This window comes from Hippopotamus amphibius, chromosome 11 (genome assembly GCF_030028045.1).
Source record: "Hippopotamus amphibius kiboko isolate mHipAmp2 chromosome 11, mHipAmp2.hap2, whole genome shotgun sequence".
NCBI classification, from domain to species: Eukaryota; Metazoa; Chordata; class Mammalia; order Artiodactyla; family Hippopotamidae; genus Hippopotamus; species Hippopotamus amphibius.
In genome coordinates, this window is record NC_080196.1 from 41,278,684 (window position 1) to 41,297,035 (window position 18,352).

At 48.8% G+C, this 18,352-nt stretch overlaps 1 protein-coding gene across 2 annotated transcripts in view; it reads right to left on the bottom strand.

Moving 5' to 3' along the window:
• Positions 1-18,352, bottom strand: part of PPARD (peroxisome proliferator activated receptor delta) — a 79,907-nt gene that overhangs the window by 13,163 nt on the left and 48,392 nt on the right. For both annotated transcript variants that reach the window (XM_057699111.1, XM_057699110.1), the window contains exon 3: positions 3,318-3,548. In XM_057699111.1, the coding sequence (XP_057555094.1) occupies positions 3,318-3,447 (130 nt within the window). In that variant the 5' untranslated portion in view covers positions 3,448-3,548. The remainder of the gene's footprint in view (positions 1-3,317; positions 3,549-18,352) is intronic.

An 18,352-nucleotide genomic window follows, 5' to 3' on the forward strand; every position in this document is an offset into this window, starting at 1 on the left:
TCACTGAAGCAGGAGGGGAAGAGGGTGGGAGTTGGAGGTGAGCACTGGCTCAGCTGCCCCTGCCCCTGCCCAGCTGGGGGAACCAGGCACTCAAGCTTCCTGCTTGCTGAGTGCTAATGGTGAGGCCTGTCCTGCCTACCTCCCGGGGGTAGGGTGCTTGGCAGGTGCTGAGCTCGGTACAGAGGTGCACAGGGTCAGCACAGAACCTCTGGCCGGTCAGAAGGGAAGCAAACTGTACAGCCTTCCTGCTGTTTCAGGGCTTGAGACTGTGCCTCATCCTCATGGGTCCCTGAGGGGACTCCAGAGGCCAAAGTCACAGACTCGCAGGGTGGGGCAGGGAACCAGCACATCTGTGGCGTGTCGCATGCTACCACTGACTCCTCACCCAGCCAGCCCTCAAGATGGGCAGGATGCAGCCCCCTTTTGGGCCACACCACACTGCTTGCGGGATCTTCCCCGACCAGGGACTGAACTTGGGCCACCACAGTGAAAGCCCGGAATCCTAACCACTAGGCAACCAGGGAAGTCCCAGGATGCAGCCTTAAAAGGTGAAGAGTCTGAGATTGGAAAGGTGAGGGCACTGATGAGAACCGCAGTCCTCAGGGGCAGATCTGGGATTCCTGCCCTGGGTTGTGTGATGCCCAACACAAGAAGCTCTATCTCCAGCACCCCTCACCTGCTGGCTTTTTTTTTTTAAGAAAACAACATCTAATTTATTTTACCCTTTGAAAGAAAGTAATGTACTTACTTTTTAAGTTATGAGAATACTGCAGGCTTGCTGAGAAAAACACATACGGGCACACATGCAGGACAGATCCCCTCCACCCACAATCCTACTCCTCAGAGCAGCCCCACTAGCCCTTTGTGTGTCCTCTTCCAGTGCCTTCTAAGATACATAAGGATTTTTTAAACAATGGAATCCCCAAGTTGTCAGGAACTTACTTCCCTGTCAGTATATACAGACCTACCTTATCCTTCTTAATGACTTCAGAACATCCCATTGCACGGCTCTACCACGGTTTACATAACCAATTCCCCACACATGGGTGCTTTCCAATTTTCTGCTATTATGAGCAGTGCCGCCATAGATCAGTGTGGAAATCTCTGTGCATGCTAAGTGTGTATTTATACTGGATACATTCCTAAAAGAGGAACTGCAAGGCCAAAGGAATGCACACTGAGAAGTATTGGCCTGCACTGTCCAGCTGCCCTTCCACCCTCGGGGGCTGGAGGGCCCCGTCCTCACCCTCTAGCCAGCCCAGTCCTCACTGCCAATATGATGGGCTAAATGACATCTCATCTGAAGATTCCTTCTTTGACTGTTGAGTAGACTGAAAAATGTTTCATGTTTTCTGGCCATTTGTATTTGCCCTAACGTAAACTGCCTGCTTCTGTTTTTCTGTTGGGGGGGCTTGTCTTATATAATTTTAAATACTGTGGCTTTCACCTAGTGATCAGGTTACACAGTCCCCTCCTATTTCAATTACCAAACAAGTAAGTCTACCGCCAATTCATCCATTTATTGATAAGTGGAATCTATTAAACACTACATCGTATACAGCACTGTGATACTAGCTGGGCAAATTCTGCCCCGGAGATCTCCCCATGTGCCCTAAATCCTACCAGTCCAGCTCCCTGAGACGCCATCAGCATGCCCACCTCTCCTGCTTCTGCACCAGCTACCACATTCTGGTCTGCATGCAAACAGCCTATCACTTCAGGATATGGTTCCCACAAAAGTGTGTAGGAAATCCCAGGACAGTACACCACACTGCAGGGAACTTCTACGTGCCAGGGCCAGACGTGGGGATGGTGTGGGCTAGGGCAGGCAGTGAGGCCACCAACCCCAGGGCCCTCTCTTCCCCGTCCACTCTCCCTTGGTGTCCTCAGTGACATCTCTTGTTCATTCTTAGCCCTTAGTGTCTCCCCTCTGCCTCCTGACCCTCCCTGCCTGCTTCAAGTTCAGGACAGTGTGTGTTGTTAGTACTGTGATTGATGGCTGCAGGTTAGCCATTTCCCTCTCCTGAGAGAGGCTGGGGTCTGCAAAGCCATCAGCCAACCAACAGGGAGTAGGTTACCCTGGGGAAGGGGGATACCTTCTCTTGGGCCCTGAAATCACACCGAGCCTACTCTGGTCATTCCTGGGTGTCTGGTGGGATCAGAGGGACTGGATGATAGCTCTCCCCTCGCCCTACCCCACTGTGTGCCCCAAAGAGGAAGAAACTTGCAAAATCCCAGGACTTAGCTTTGCAGGTTCAAAGCAGCATGGCCCAAAGATTCAGGCCTCTCTTAGCTACAGGCTCAGACAGGAGCCTGTCCTACCTCAACAGTCCCCGCCCTGCCTCAACTCTTGACACCATCCGCCTCCTTCTCCCCACACAGACACAGGGGTCCAGGGCTCATCTTTGTCAGGCTGGCCTGCTCCTCCGCCCTGCATCAGCACTTGTGGTCACGATCCCCTTCAGCTGAAACCAGCAGCACAACCAGGATGTCCCCTCCTGGCAGCACATCCTCTAATGACCCTGAGTACCCTCTAAGGGAAGGGAGCGAGGACCAGCCAAATGTGCTGGCACTTGGGTGAAGGGAGCAGGAGAGAACTGGGGTGATGGGGCAGGGAAGGGGCGGCAGCAGCAGTAGGGAACGTCAGGGGCTGAGAGGGGGCGTCTGATGTCCTTGAAGGTGGACAAAGCATAATGATGATGAAGAGGATGACACAACAGTACAAGGAACCAGAGGAACACATCTACACTGCTGCTGGCAGTAGATAAAGGCGAACCAACAAGTGAGACAAGCTAAAATCTGTCTGGTTGCACAAAAGTATTATTAATTCCAGTCATTCTCACTAACTGCTTAGCATTTGCCTAATTACAATGCACCTTGGTGATGTGTGATTAGTACCAGGTAAACTGAGTTGTGTGTTCTGACTGATCCTAACAATCACACGTACAGGAGATCTTTCTGGTGTGTTGCTGATGCACATCTGTCCTGGATCCCTCGTGGTAGGAGAGGTGGAATAATAATGATGACAACATGCATTACAAATGCTAACGCATTCCATTCTTACCAAAGCCCGTGTGCACGTCCCCTATAATCCCTGTCTGTTTTACAAGAGGAAGGGGTACAACTTGCCCAAGATCCTGCAGTCGATGAGCAACAGAGCAGGGGTGTGACCCTGGGCTGTCTGGCTCCAGTCCTTAACCATCCTCCCGCCGTGCATCCCAAGACGATGCTGTTAGCAGAGGGCCTGGTTCCCTGTGCCTCTGACCCCATCCATCTGTGCCCCCTCTGCCCCATGTCCCCCGCCGACCCCCCCTCACCTGTACAGCTGCTGGAAGGAAGTGAGTGCTCTGGTCCCCCATTGAGCTCTGGGACTCCTTCTCCCTTGGCCATTTCCTTTTTCTCCTCCTCTTCCCGGACCTCAGGGGCTTCCTCCGGTGGCTGCTCCATGGCTGATTTCCCCTCGGCGCCACGCCTGCAGGCCCGGTCATAGCTCTGGCATCATCTGGGTCTGAACGCAGACGGACCTCTACAGGGCACTTCCTGTCAGCCTGCGCAAAGCAGAAGACAGGGAGAGGTTGGGGAAGATGAGGGGAGGGTGATGGAGTGGGGCAGCATCGAGGGCCACCACCTGGGGGGACTGGAGGGGTGCGTTCTGCTGCTCCTGCTCCCACACGTAGGAGCGACTCATCCCTGCAGTGCGAGCCTCTACTCCTGGCATGACAGGTCACTGCCCCTCCACCCTTTGCCCACCTGGCTCCTGGGTTGGGGGGTTCAGAGCAGTTTCCGTTAGTCAGATAGGGGGACGCACCCCTGTGCCACCTTTCCCTCAGCCTGCTCTTTGAGCCTCCTGAGCCTACACGAGCCACATGAGAATGACTTGAGGAGCTTTTACAAATTCTCCAGTCCCCCTGGAGATCCTGATATGCATCAGACCTCCCAACCCCCATCCCATCCCCACCAGCACTCAGGCCCAAGAATCATTGCTCTCCTAAGCCACCGTTCTTCAAGGGAGTGGATCCTACCATTCCTGTGTTGGTGTGTGGGAAAAAGACACAAGCCCCTGCCACGCTAGGCTCACAGCTGACAGCAGATCTCAGTGCAGAGATGCTCAGTGCAGAGCCATCAGGCAAGGGGCGATGCACTCTGTCCCGGAGTCTGGGTTACATGTCTACACCACCCAGGAGGAGGCAGTTCCAATCCTCAGCAAGTAAAATACTGTCCACAAATGCCGCAGTCAGAGTGGGTAAGGCTACAGTGTGCTGTGGGAGAGAGTCCTCCTGGCAGGGAACACCTCTCAGGGATACAGTGTGAGAAAAGACACGGAGGCAGCCCAGTGAGGAGTGGTGAGGGACCCTGTTGGCTGGGGCGTGGGGCGCTGTAGGAGAGAGGATTTGAAGGGAGGGCTGGGAAGGTGGGTTTTATCCAGGCATGTGCACTTCAGACGCCCTGGTGCAGAAAGTGTGACTAGACTCTGTCCCGTGGTGGTGCAGGCCTGGAAGATTCAGAGCAGAAAAGACCTGCTTCAGGGAAATTCAAGCATCTGTGAGACCTTATCTTGGACATTCCACCTGCAGCTCAAACTCAACCTATCCAAACAGAAGCCACCATCTGGCCCTAAGCCTGCCCTTCTCTTACTCTGGTAATCCCTACTTTAGTGACCCAAATGCCCAACTATCCACCTATCAAAGCCAGAGGTGGGAATCACTGGACACTGCACCCCGCCTCTTCCTGCTTTAGGCCTGCAAACGGGGCTATACCAGATCACTGGGGAGTTGTTAGAAATATGGATGCTGGGCTCATCCTCAGAGATTCTCATTTGATTGGTCTGGGGAACAGCTTGAGCAGCAGGATTTTTATTTTTAATTCCCCTGGTGATGGTAACATGCAGCCAAGCTTGAGGACCACCATGCCACAGCAAAGCAACTTCCAGCTGATGGTAAATTGCTCCCTCTTAATCATTCCTTTCCACCAGGCCTTCATCTTCCCTTGTTTGGACTGACACAATGACCTCTTCATTGGTCTTCTAAAAGCAGTTTGGAAATTCAGAGCTGGGGAGTTGGGAATCTGGCGATTGGGGAGCGGGGGAGGATCTTCACTGATGTGACAGCTGCAGGAAGGAATTCAGTTCACCAAAGGAGAGCGGCATGTCAAGGGAGAACAGAAGAGGCACGAGAGCAGACAACACGCCAGTGGCCAGAGACAGGAGAGACTCAGGACAGCCGGGTGTCTCAGGAACAAGGAAAGGGCTTTTTTTTTTGGGGGGGGGGGGGGGGGCTGGGGGGATGGTCAACCATCTCAAATGCTTCAGTTTAAGGGTGATAAACTGACACATAGCCACTGAGTTTGGTGACTGTGAGGTCATCTTTGACCTTGTTATACAAATTTCAACCAAGCGGTTAGGATGGAAACCTGGGCTCTGAAGATAAGTGGCAGCAAGTAAGCTGGGATGGTGAATGAAGACTAATTTTTTAATGAATATGTCAGGGAAAGAAATGTACAAGAGGATGCAGCTTGAAAAAGTAGTGGAGCCAGGAAAAGGTTTTTTGGAATAGAGGAGACTCAAGTAAGCAGTGGCTAGAGGAGAGGTCTTTGGAGAAAGACAGTCTGAAGATTCAAGGGGGAAGCCAGGGCAGGATGACTGATGGGAGGGCATTCATCCAAGGGCACAGGATGAGGAAAACACAAAGTACTGCAGCAGTGTGTATGGGGGTAGTGGTGTTGGTGCTAAAGCTCATAGGGAACGACCTCACTCTCGTCAGTTAACTTTAGGAGGGATGGTTGTCTGCTGAGAGTAAAAGATGGGACTTGAAGAAAGCAAAGAGGCTGAGTGGAGGTACTCTGGCAAACATGATAGGGAATTAGCTGACGAGAAATAAAAAGAATCATATACTAAGGCTATGGTAATTAAAATAGTGTGGTACTAGCACATGAATAGATAATCATTGAAAGAGACTACACAAAGTCCCTAAACAGATACACATGCATATGGGACTTTAGTGTTATAAAGATGGCACTCCAAATTAAAAAGGAAAGATGGATTCTTCAGTAAATAGTACTGGGACAAGTGAGTAGCCATCTGGATCCCTCTCACATCTTATACCAAGACAAGGTCCAAATAAATCAAAGGTTTTAAAGGTAAAACAAAAAATACATGAACTATAAAAAGTGTTGAAAAGCTAAGTGGGGGAAGAGCTGAGATTGATACTCAGCCCATAAAACTTAATGGGTAAAAAAATTAATACATTTAATTTCATAAAAATACAAACTTATTACAACCATCATAAGAGACAAAAAAAAAAAAGATAATAGACTGGGAAAAAATATTTGCAACTCATCAGACAAAGGACTAATTGCCCTAAAATAGTTCCTACAAATTAAGTAAAAGACCAGCAATCTAATAGAAAAATGGGCCTAGGATACAAAAAATATACACAGAAAAGGTATATACGTTTAATTCTTAAACATATGAAAAAATGCTCAACATCATTCATAAAAGAGAAATGCAAATTAAAACAATGCTGAAATATACTTTTTACAACCAGATTAAAACAGATGTTAACACTCTGGCTAAGCACATGGGGAAACATCATCTCATATGTCCCGTGTAGAAAAGTAAATTAGCGCAACCTCTAAAGAGGGTGATTTGCCTACATCTATCTAAATTACAGGACACAAGGAGCACCTCAATACATAAGGCAAATGCTAACAACTATGAAAGAGGAAATTGACAGTAACACAATCATAGTGGGGGACTTTAACACTCCACTTACACCAATGGACTGGTCATCCACACAGAAAATTAATAAGGAAACACAAGCTTTAAATGACACAATAAATCAGCTTGATTTACTAGATATCTATAGGACATTACATCCAAAAACAGCAGATTACACATTCTTCAAGTGCACATGGAACATTCTCCAGGATAGATTACATTTGGGGTCATAAATCAAGCCTTGGTAAATTCAAGAAAACTGAAATCTTATCAAGCATCTTTTCTGATCACGCTATGAGATTAGAAATCAATTACAGGAAAAAAACTGTAAAAAACACAAACACATGGAGGCTAAACAATATGCTACTAAATAACCAACAGATCGTTGAAGAAATCAAAGAGGAAATAAAATAATACCTAGAGACAAACGACAATGAAAACACAAGGATCCAAAACCTATGGGATGCAGCAAAGGCAGTTCTAAGAGGGAAGTTTTTAGCAATACAATCCTACCTCAAGAAACAAGAAAAATCTCAAATAAACAATCTAACCTTAAACCTAAAGAAACTAGAGAAAGAAGAGCAAACAAAACCCAAAGTTAGTAGACGGAGAGAAATCATAAAGATCAGAGCAGAAATAAATGAAATAAAAACAAAGAAAACAATAGCAAAAATCAATAAAACTAAAAGCTGGTTCTTTGAGAAGATAAATAAAATCGATAAACCTCTAGCAAGACTCATCAAGAAAAAGAAGGAGAGGACTCAAATCAATAAAATCAGAAATGAAACAGGAGAAGTTACAACAGACACCGCAGAAATAAAAAGCACCATAAGAGATCACTACAAGCAACTATATGCCAATAAAATGGACAACCTAGAGGAAATGGACAGATTCTTAGAAAGGTATAATCTTCCAAGACTGAATCAGGAAGACATAGAAAATATGAACAGACCAATCACAAGCAGTGAAACTGAAACTGTGATTAAAAATCTCCCAACAAACAAAAGTCCAGGACCAGATGGATTCACAGGTGAATTTTATCAAACATTTAGAGACGAGCTAACACCCATCCTTCTCAAAATCTTCCAAAACACTGCAGAGGAAGGAACACTCCCAAACTCATTTTATGAAGCCACCATCACCCTGATACCAAAACCAGACAAAGATACTACAAAAAAAGAAAACTACAGACCAATATCACTGATGAATTTAGATGCAAAAATCCTCAACAAAATACTAGCCAACAGAACCAAACAACATATTAAAAGGATCATACACCATGATCAGTGGGGTTTATCCCTGGAATGCAAATTCTTCAATATATGCAAATCAGTCAATGTGATACACCATATTAACAAACTGAAGGATAAAAACCACATGATCATCTCAATAGATGCAGAAAAAGCTTTTGACAAAATTCAACACCCATTTATGATAAAAACTCTCCAGAAGGTGAGCATAGAGGGAACCTACCTCAACATAATAAAGGCCATATATGACAAACCCACAGCAAACATCATTCTCAATGGTGAAAAACTGGAACATTCCCTCTAAGATCAGGAACAAGACAAGGATGTCCATTCTCACCACTACTATTCAACCTAGTTTTGGAAGTCCTTGCCACAACAATCAGAGAAGAAAAAGAAATAAAAGGAATCCAAATTGGAAAAGAAGAAGTAAAACTGTCACTGTTTGCAGATGACATGATACTATACATAGAAAATCCTAAGGATGCCATCAGAAAACTACCTGAGCTCATCAATGAATTTGGTAAAGTTGCAGGATACAAAATTAACACACAGAAATCTCTTGCATTTCTATACACTAACATTGAAAGATCGGAAAGAGAAATTAAGGAAACAATCCCATTCACCATTGCAACAAAAAGAATAAAATACCTAGGAATAAACCTAACCAAGGAGGTAAAAGGCCTGTACTCAGAAAACTATAAGACACTAATAAAAGAAATCAAAGAAGACACAAACAGATGGAGGGACATACCATGTTCTTGGATTGGAAGAATCAACATTGTGAAAATGACTATATTACCGAAAGCAATTTACAGATTCAATGCAACCCCGATCAAATTACCAATGGCATTTTTCACAGAACTAGAACAAGAAATTTTATGATTTGTATGGAAATGCAGAAGACTCCGAATAGCCAAAGCAATCGTGAGAAGGAAAGACGGAGTTGGGGGGATCAGGCTTCCTGACTTCAGGCTATACTACAAGGCTACAGGGATCAAGACAGTATGGTACTGGCACAAAAACAGAAATATAGATCAATGGAACAGGACAGAAAGCCCAGAGATAAACTATGGTCAGCTAATCTATGACAAAGGGGGCAAGGATATACAATGGAGAAAAGGCAGCCTCTTCAATAAGTGGTACTGGGAAAACTGGACAGCTACATGTAAAAGAATGAAATTAGAACACTTCCTAACACCATACACAAAAATAAACTCAACATGGATTAAAGACCTAAATGTAAGGCCAGACACTATAAAACTCCTAGAGGAAAACATAGGAAGAACACTCTTCGACGTAAATAACAGCAAGATCTTTTTTGATCCACCCCCTAGAGTAATGGAAATAAAAACAAAAATAAATGAGACCTAATGAAACTTCAAAGCTTCTGCACAGCAAAGGAAACTATAAACAAGACGAAAAGACAACCCTCAGAATGGGAGAAAATATTTGCAAATGAATCAACAAAGGATTAATCTCCAAAATATATAAACAGTTTATCCAGCTCAATATCAAAAAAACAAACAACCCAATCCAAAAATGGGCAGAAAACCTAAACAGGCATTTCTTCAAAGAAGACATACAGATGGCCAAGAGGCACATGAAAAGCTGCTCAACATCACTAATTATTAGAGAAATGCAAATCAAAACTACAATGGGGTATCACCTCACACCGATTAGAATGGGCATCATCAGAAAATCTGCAAACAGTAAATGCTGGAGAGGGTGTGGAGAAAAGGGAACACCCTTGCACTGCTGGTGGGAATGTAGCTTGATACAGCCACTATGGAGAACAGTATGGAGGTTCCTTGCAAAACTAAAAATAGAACTATCATATGACCCAGCAATCCTACTACTGGGCATATACCCAGAGAAAACCATAATTCAAAAAGACACATGCATTCCAATGTTCATTGCAGCACTATTTACAATAGCCAGGACATGGAAGCAACCTAAATGTCCATCAACAGATGAATGGATAAAGAAGATGTGGTACATATACACAATGGAATATTACGCAGCTGTAAAAAGCAATGAAACTGGGACATTTTTAGAGACATGGATGGATCTAGAGACTGTCATACAGAGTGAAGTGAGTCAGAAAGAGAAAAACAAATATCGTATATTAACACATATATGTGGACTATAGAAAAATGGTACAAATCAACCGGTTTGCAAGGCAGAAATAGAGACACAGATGTAGAGAACAAACATATGGACACCAAGTGGGGAAAGCGGGGAGGGTTGGGGCAGGGAATGAATTGGGAGGTTGGGATACCAAGTTGTACACTCTAAATATATGCATGCAGTTTATTGTAAACAATAAACAAAAAATAATAATAAATAAATAAATTACAGGACACATTCCCTTTGACCCAGAGATATAACTTCTAGATTGTATCTTACAGCTACCCTTCCACTGAAGTACTATGACATAAAGTTTTAGGCCATGGTTACTCATTACAGTATTATTTGACCAGTATGGATGGGGAACAAGCTAGATGTCCATTAACAGGGGACAGCCATAAACAAGAATGATGATGTTTATGGACTGATATAAGAATATCTCTAAGATACATTAATAAGGGAAGAAAGCAATTTGCAGAATGAAAAGCTATACTTTGTGCAAAAAAGATATACTGAAGCTGGATATGACTGTATGTGTAAGACAGCGCTGGAAGGCTGCAATAAGAACTGGGAATGCTGATGCCTCTGGGGAGGGAACTGAGTGTCTGGGTCACTGATGAGACAGAGACTTTTCACTGTACTTTCTATTTTTATTTTATTATTTTATTTTTAAAATTTTTTTATTGGGGTATAGTTGATTTACAATGTTGTGTTAGTACTGTACCTTTTAAATTCTGAACTATAGGCATGTTATCTGCTTTAAAAATAATTTAAAGTGGAATAAAATAAAAAGCAAAACTTACAAACAATAATGTGGAAGGTGAGAGGGCGTGATCAGCATTAAACTGCTCAAGTCCCTTTATTTTTCAGGAGACAGCTGGAGACACTGATGAACTTTACAGTTTGGTCAAATGTACATGGAAAAGTTTCAAAGGTAACCACTGAGACACTGCAAATAGAATGTATAATTTCCAAATTATTGCAACAGGGTGGGAAAACTCAGAGAAGTCGTAAAATCCTAGCTTTCAGACTGAGAAAAGTCTCACAGGCAGGAAACATAACAACCAAATGTAATGTAGGGTGGCGGACTGGATCCTGGAATAGAAAGAGGATAGTGGTGGAAAAACTGGGAAGTTTCGAATAAAATCTGCTTAGTTTAGTTAATAGTATCATACCAGCGTTCATTTCTTAGTTTTGGTAAGCTTGGTAAGTTTCTTACCAAACTCTGTACGATCTTTACAATATTTCTATAAACCCTAGACTTTTTCAAAATGGAGTTTTTGAAAAAACCTTAAAAAAATCTGACTTTTTGGCTTCTCTCTCTCTTTGGGGGCGGGGAGGGGAAACCACATGGCTGGTGGGATCTTAGTTCCCTGACCAGGGATTGAATCCGTGCCCTTGGCAGTGAAAGTTCGGTGTCCTAACCACTGGACTGCCAAGGAACTTCCCTGGCTTCCCTTGAAAATCAAGTAGACCTGGCCTGCATGCCCCTGGCACCCCCCACCCCCACCGCCAGGGGCTGGGCAGTGGCCGCCCCTTTACCTGGAATTGCGCTCTCCACTGGCAGTGTCACCACTGCTTCTAGCTGTCACTCCTAGGCTGCTTCACTCATTCACGACGCATGAACTGTTCCCGCTTGCGGGCATGCGAGTCTGGTTAGCGTAAATCAGTTCCTCAGGGATCAATCCCCGATCATCCCTGAGTATTACACTTGCGAATCACCAGACCTAGAGCAAGGGAAATGCTTAGAGGTGCAGTTCCCACCACGTGGTTCTGATGAGGAGCGGCCACCTGGGACAGTCACTCCCAGCTGCCACCTGATTCCAAGTCCCCCTCCTTTCTCACTGAGTCCTCATTTTCCCTGGATCGGCCACGTGCCTAGCTACACACTCAATTTCCCAAGCTCTCTGGCAGCTACAGCGTTCATGTGACGATTCTGACCAACAATATGTAAACAGAAATCTACTAGAAGGTCTTCTGGAAACACGAGCACGAGAAGACAGGTCAAGAGGGTGGGGCAGAAAGTAGGAAGGAGCCGGGTCACCACAGCATCATGGAGCTGCTGAACCAGCCCTGGGACACCTGTCTCCAGATTATTTATTAGGTGGAAAAAAAATTTTTTTTTAATTTATTTCTTTGGCTGTGCTGGGTCTTAGTTCCGGCATGCGGGATCTTTAATTGCAGCATTCATGTGGGATCTAGTTCCCTGACCAGGGATCGAACCTGGGATCCCTACACCAGGAGTGTGGAGTCTTAACCAGTGGACCACTAGGGAAGTCCCTAGGTGGGAAAAATTAAATGCCTATTTCACAAGGCACTGTCTGCCAGATTTCAGTTTCGTGCCGTCGAACACAATCCTAACTGAAACAGCAGCAGGACAGAAGAGGAGAGAGGGACTGTGGGGAGGGGCTGGTGACAGCACTGTAAAGGGCCTTGATGATCACCAAGAGCAGTGTGTGGCCGTCACGGCACGTATAAAACGCTCTACAAAAATGAGTGATTCTCTAAATAACAAGGACCGGAGACACTGATTCTTATGCTCCACAGAACTGAAAAGCCTGGAGGTGGAGAAGGCAGGGGCAGGTGAGGGGTGAGGGACCCTCAGCCGGGCCTGTGGCGGAAGGGGCTGCAGGAGGTTTCTGAGGAGCAGCGCCAAGAGGATGGGCGGCACGGCGACGGGAGGGGCAGACAAGGGGACAGCCGAGAGCCCGCAGCGCAGAGGTGACACGGACCACAGCGCTAGGCGGGCGGGGCTGATCAGAACAAACTGTCTCGGGATCCGTGTCGCCTGGGTGTCAGTGGACTCGGGGGAATCCCACGGGCTGTGGTGACGAGAGCCGGGGAGAGAGGGACAGGAGGACTGCGGGCGCCCCTTGGCAGGCGGAAACAGAGGAGGAAAAACACTTCCCTGTACACACACTTGACAAAACATTTTCTTACACATTTCCCTCATAGCCTCTAACCCTCCGAGTGACCCTGGGAGACGGGACAGAGGTCACTGTCGAGGCTGAATCCTGGAGGGAGGGGCAGGAGCTGACTGAGTCCCCACTATGCGGCGGGCTTGGCGCAATCCTCACGAGTCCCCACAAGGCCAGCCCCGTGGGCTCCCCTGGCGGATGAGGAGAGTGACAAAAAGCCCAGGCCCACCGGGCCTGGCGGGCGTCTCTCGGAGAACACACTAGAGGATGCAGCAGAGGACCACAGGGTGCAGACGCCGCACGGCCTGAGCCCGGGCCCAGCCTCTGAGGCCCTGTGCGCACAGGGCCACCCTGTACACCTGACACTCCTGAGCCTCCGCTTCCCTTCCACATACCAGCTGGTAGAACGTTCTTTCACTAAGACTGGAGGAAGTCTTCTCAGTTTCTGGGGTGCAAGTGGTGGCCTCCTGAAATCAGATGCGATTCTGGGCTCTGGCTAGAGTTGTGGATTTGGGGTCAGGGTCTCTGGATTCCAGGCGGATGTTCCTTCCCAGCCCGGAGCTGTCCCTTCTGTCTGTGACCTCTTAAGGACACCAGCTGCAGGGGGAGGGGAGCTGCAGTCTGGTTGTTCTAAAACCCACACACGCCCCTTGGGCTGTTGCTTATTTAGATGTTACCCTACGGTGTGGCCCATCCCTGCAATTTGCCAGAAACCACCCATTTTCACACAGCCCTGCTTGTTCCATCCACAGCTGAGGTCTGCCCATCTACCCAGCCGCCAAGGCACCCCCCAACCCCACCCCCCCAGGTGTTTTCAGCTAGCCCAGCCAGGAGCTGCTTTAATTCCCTAGGCCCTTTCCCCCACCTCACCAGGCCCAGGCCCACTGGCTGGGTTTTCACAGGTAGCTGCCACCCCACCCACCTCTCTCCCTGCAATGAACCCTGTTCCCTTCTTCCTTTCTTCAGCCCTGGCACTAAAAATAGCACCTGGCATGAGGTTTAACCTCTTTGTGGCTGAGAAACCTTGGTTTTGGCTATTGCCACCACCCGGCACTGTGCCAGAGCCGGAAACCCTCTGTGTCACAGCTTCACCCCACTTCAGAGGTTGGTGCTGTCCTCAGACAAGACAAGGGCCCTGCAGCCAGAACGAGAAGGGTGCTCTCTGTGGCCCCTGAACAGAAAATGGAGTGGCTACCAAAGGAAATTCTTACAAAACAAATGCCTGGGCTACTCTGATTCTGGCAGGTACACACGTGTGTTGTGTGTATACACACTCACACAAGCCCGCCAAGCAAGCATCCCACCCTCTCGCCCCTTCTAGGAGCTAAAGCTGGGCAAGGAGCACGACTCTATCCACTTGCCATTGGGCAGGTAGATTTCATGGGCAGAGGTCGTTAGGAGCTTAACCCAAATGAGAGCTCCAGAGAGGCCTGGTCTGGGGCTTGAGCAACCAAGCCACCTGGGGCACTAATCCTGCCACCAAGTCTAGCCATCGTCAGGAAATGGAGCTTCCCTGTTGCCCCGCACCAGGTTGTATGCTCAGAGTGAGGTCGGTCTGTGTCAGGCCCCATTCAGCTGTGACATATTCTGTTAGGCCTCCCTCTGCATCAGAGCCCAAGGGTGGGTCACAGCTCCAAGCCTTGAGCCCACCACCTCAATCACAGTGGTAGCAGCTTCCAATTATCCAAGGGCTTTTAATACAGCACGCTCTGTGTATATTGACACATCTAATCCTCACAACAGCCCTAAGAGTCAGGTACTATTATTATCTCCATTTAACTGATGAGAAAACTGTGGGAAACAGAGAGGGAAAGTAATTGAGTCAAGGTCACACAGTAACTGGAGCAGCAGGATTTGAGTTCAGGCAGGTTGGCTTAAGTCTTAATCACTATGCGGTGTACCTTGCATGTGGTGCTGGGTAAGACTGGACCAGAAGCTGATAAGTCCCTACCCAGCTGGATCTGGAAGCTGCTCTTAGCCTCAATTTGGAACCATCACCCCTGAATCCTTTGTCTAGATGCCAAGAACTGCTTCTGTCAAGAACACCCTGGTTGGGCTTCCCTGGTGGCATAGTGGTTAAGAATCTACCTAATGCAGGGGTCATAGGTTCGATCCTTGGTCTGCGAAGATCCCACATGCTGCGGAGCAATTAAGCCCGTGAGCCACAACTACTGAGCCTGTGCTCTAGAGCCCGTGAGCCACAACTATTGAGCCCGTGTGCCACAGCTACTGAAGCCCGTGTGCCTAGAGCCCACGCTCCACAAGAGAAATCACAGCAATGAGAAGCCAGTGCACCGCAACGAAGAGTAGCCCCCGCTCTCTGCAATTACAGAAAGCCTGTGCACAGCAACAAAGACTCAACACAGCCAATAAGTAAAATAAATAAAAATAAATAAATTTACTAAAAAAAAAGAACACCCTGGTTAAAGCCCTTCTGGATACTCCCTGCCAGAAAATGACTGCTGTGTGCTAAAGAAAGCCAGAGGCTCTGATCCTGGGCTCCCTCTCCAGCTCATTCCACACGCCCCGTGTACAGCATCACTCCCTGAACATGGAGGCTCACACCGGCGTCAGCCTGGAATGCCATCCCTGCCACTAGCTAAGGCCTACTTTCCTTCCAGACCTGCCCGCACCTGCTCCTTTAGGAAGCTCTCCTTGACTAGCCCCATTCTGTGCCACCCTACTGCAACCCTGACCTAGGCGGTTCCGCATCAAGCTGCAACGTCTGTTAGTTGGTCTGTCCTTGCCATGTTATCAGTTTCCCACACAATGCCCTCTATCTACTTTGGAGAGGTAGGTCCCCGGCACCTGGGTACTCAACATACACCCTCTGAATGAATAAACAGACTAAAAACATTAACCCCAGCCACACTGGGTCCAGTTGTTGCAGTTGCCACTATGTCCGTTTTCGTGTAATGCTGCCCTTGAGATGCAGTGAGTGCCCCAGAGACGTTCATTCCACAGGCTTCTGTGTCAGGCCTGGGTTCAAACCCTGGCTCTGCCTCTCCCTCTCTGTGACTTGGGGGAGACACCAACCCCTCAGTTTCTCAGCCCTAAAGCTGCGCAACGACCACCTAACCTAAGCAGCAGTCATGTGGATGAGATAACCACACAGCAAGCGCTCAACAGTGCTGGGCGTAAACACCCAACACCCAGGGGCTGTGGCCACTGCTACTGTCATCGCTCCTGGCCCACCTCAGGGGATGACAATGAGCAAGTGACACTCCAGGTCTGGACATGTGCTGGCCTTGGGAATTCCAGGGACCTACACCCAGAATGTCCCAATTCGCTGCCTTGTACAATCCACCGTGAGAAGGGAGAGCTGACAGGGCGCCCTGCTCTGGGTTTGTGCTCCTTTCAGAGAGATGGGTCCAAACCCTTCTCCACCTCTGCCCCTTCCGCCACCCCTTGGGACGACCCAGCCGCTGCATCTCCTCCTCCCCTCACTGCAGGGGGATAAGGAGACACAGCCTCTGAATCAAGGGCTTCTGCTCAGCATCAGAGGGGCCATGGGTGCGGGAGCCTGGTCGACGCGCTCCCAAGTTTCCCCATCAATCATTAACCTGGTCCTGACCCAGTGCCCTGGTTTTCCAGACCAGCAGCTCCACGGTGCTCTCTGCTCCCCATTTGTCCATCCAGGTCACCCCACTCCCCTCAGGGCACATGAGAGGCCTGTGCAGCCTTGGAAGGGATTCACCCCAGCAGGTCCTCTGAGGCCAACCCCCAGGAGTGGCCTAGGGGCTGATTTTGTTCAGAGAGTGCGGGAACCAGAGAAAAGTCAGCCAGCCCCTCCCCCCCACATTCTAGAAGTCTTCCAATTCCATCAAGGGCCAGCCCGTCAGCCCTGTGGCGCGGAGCTAAGCTACAATAAAAGGAGAAGCCGGGCTCAGGGAGCTCCTGAGGACACGCCAGGAGAAGAGGTCAGAGTGGGCAGGAGGGCCCCTCAGCCGGGACCAGAGAGGGGCCTGAGGGGCAGCCGGCTGCCAGCTCCCGGCCACCGCCCCACGCAGGTCAGCGCACTGAGCTCCTCTGACCGTCAGCAGCGGAGGACCGAGGAGATGCTAAAAGCCTCGTCCTCACAGACAACAGAACCGCAGCAATGTGAAAACATGCACGTAATGCACAGAAACAAGACCAGAGAGGCATGACCCAAACTGTTAACGGTGCTTCCCTCTGAGGGGGGATTCTTATTTTCTTAACTATATTTTTCTGTGTTCTTCAAATGCTTTACAATGAGCATGGGAAGCTTTCATGACGGGGGGAAGAGAGGGAGATATACTTAAATGTGTTTTGAACAAAGAAAACTGAATGACATGCTGAAAGATGCTGAGGAGGCAAAGAAGGGTCTGCCCAGAAGCGAGCCAGGCCTCTCCCTGGCAGCCTGAGAGCTGAGGACCCTCCCTGCTTAGAGAAGGCTTCGGAGGTCGGGGGGGGGGGGGGGGGAGCCAGCGGGCAGAGGGCCACAGCAGGGGACCTTTCCAGAACCTTCTCATCCGAGGACTTCAAGAGCCACAGCGGCTGATGCCGCCCACGCCCTCCACGCTTCCTCTGGTGCCGGCTGCTGCCAGCTGCTTTCATTCACTCGCTTAATAAATATCTGTTAAGCGCCCACCATCCTGTGTCCAACCCAAACGGCTATGATTGATGACCCGGGCGCCGAGCGGCCAACACCGACCGCCACGTGAGCCTAGTGTGGGTGACGGGGACGGGGTCCTGAGGACAGAGCCTCCGACTGAGAGGCAGGCAGGTGGGGTGACAGGGCAAAGGGGGAACAGAGACCCCTTGGAGGGAGGAGGCGGCACAGGCCCTCTGAGGGGCGGGAAGAGGGGCCGTGCGGCTGGCGCGGAGAGCACGGGTCGGCTGGTCTGGCTGGAGCTGGAGATCCCTGGGGCCTAGGAGGGACAAGGAAGGATGTGGCTGTTTCTCTGAAGGGCAGCGGAGGGCCTAGGGGGGGTATGAAGAGGATGGGCAGGGTGAGAGCAGCATTTAGAAATGAACTGCCTTGGAGGACGGACTGGAGATGATTTCAGCTGGGCTCCGCGAGGCCAAGGTGACAGCAAACCCAGCTGGGGTGTCAACAGGAGACAGAAGGCCACCTCCCAGAGCACTGGCAGGCTGGGTGCGGGAAGCAGCCCCCTGTTCCACTCCTGGGAGGATCCGGGCTGAGGAGCTGAGGGATGGGGCACTCACACAGATGTGTCTCCTGCCACCACACCGGCGTCCTCACTGAGGAAAGCGACAGGGCAGGATTAGATACTCCAAGACCTTTTGCTGCTCTGACTGGCCTGAGCGCCAGCCTCCCAGCACGGTTCTGGTCTTCAGATTCCCGACTACCACACCCA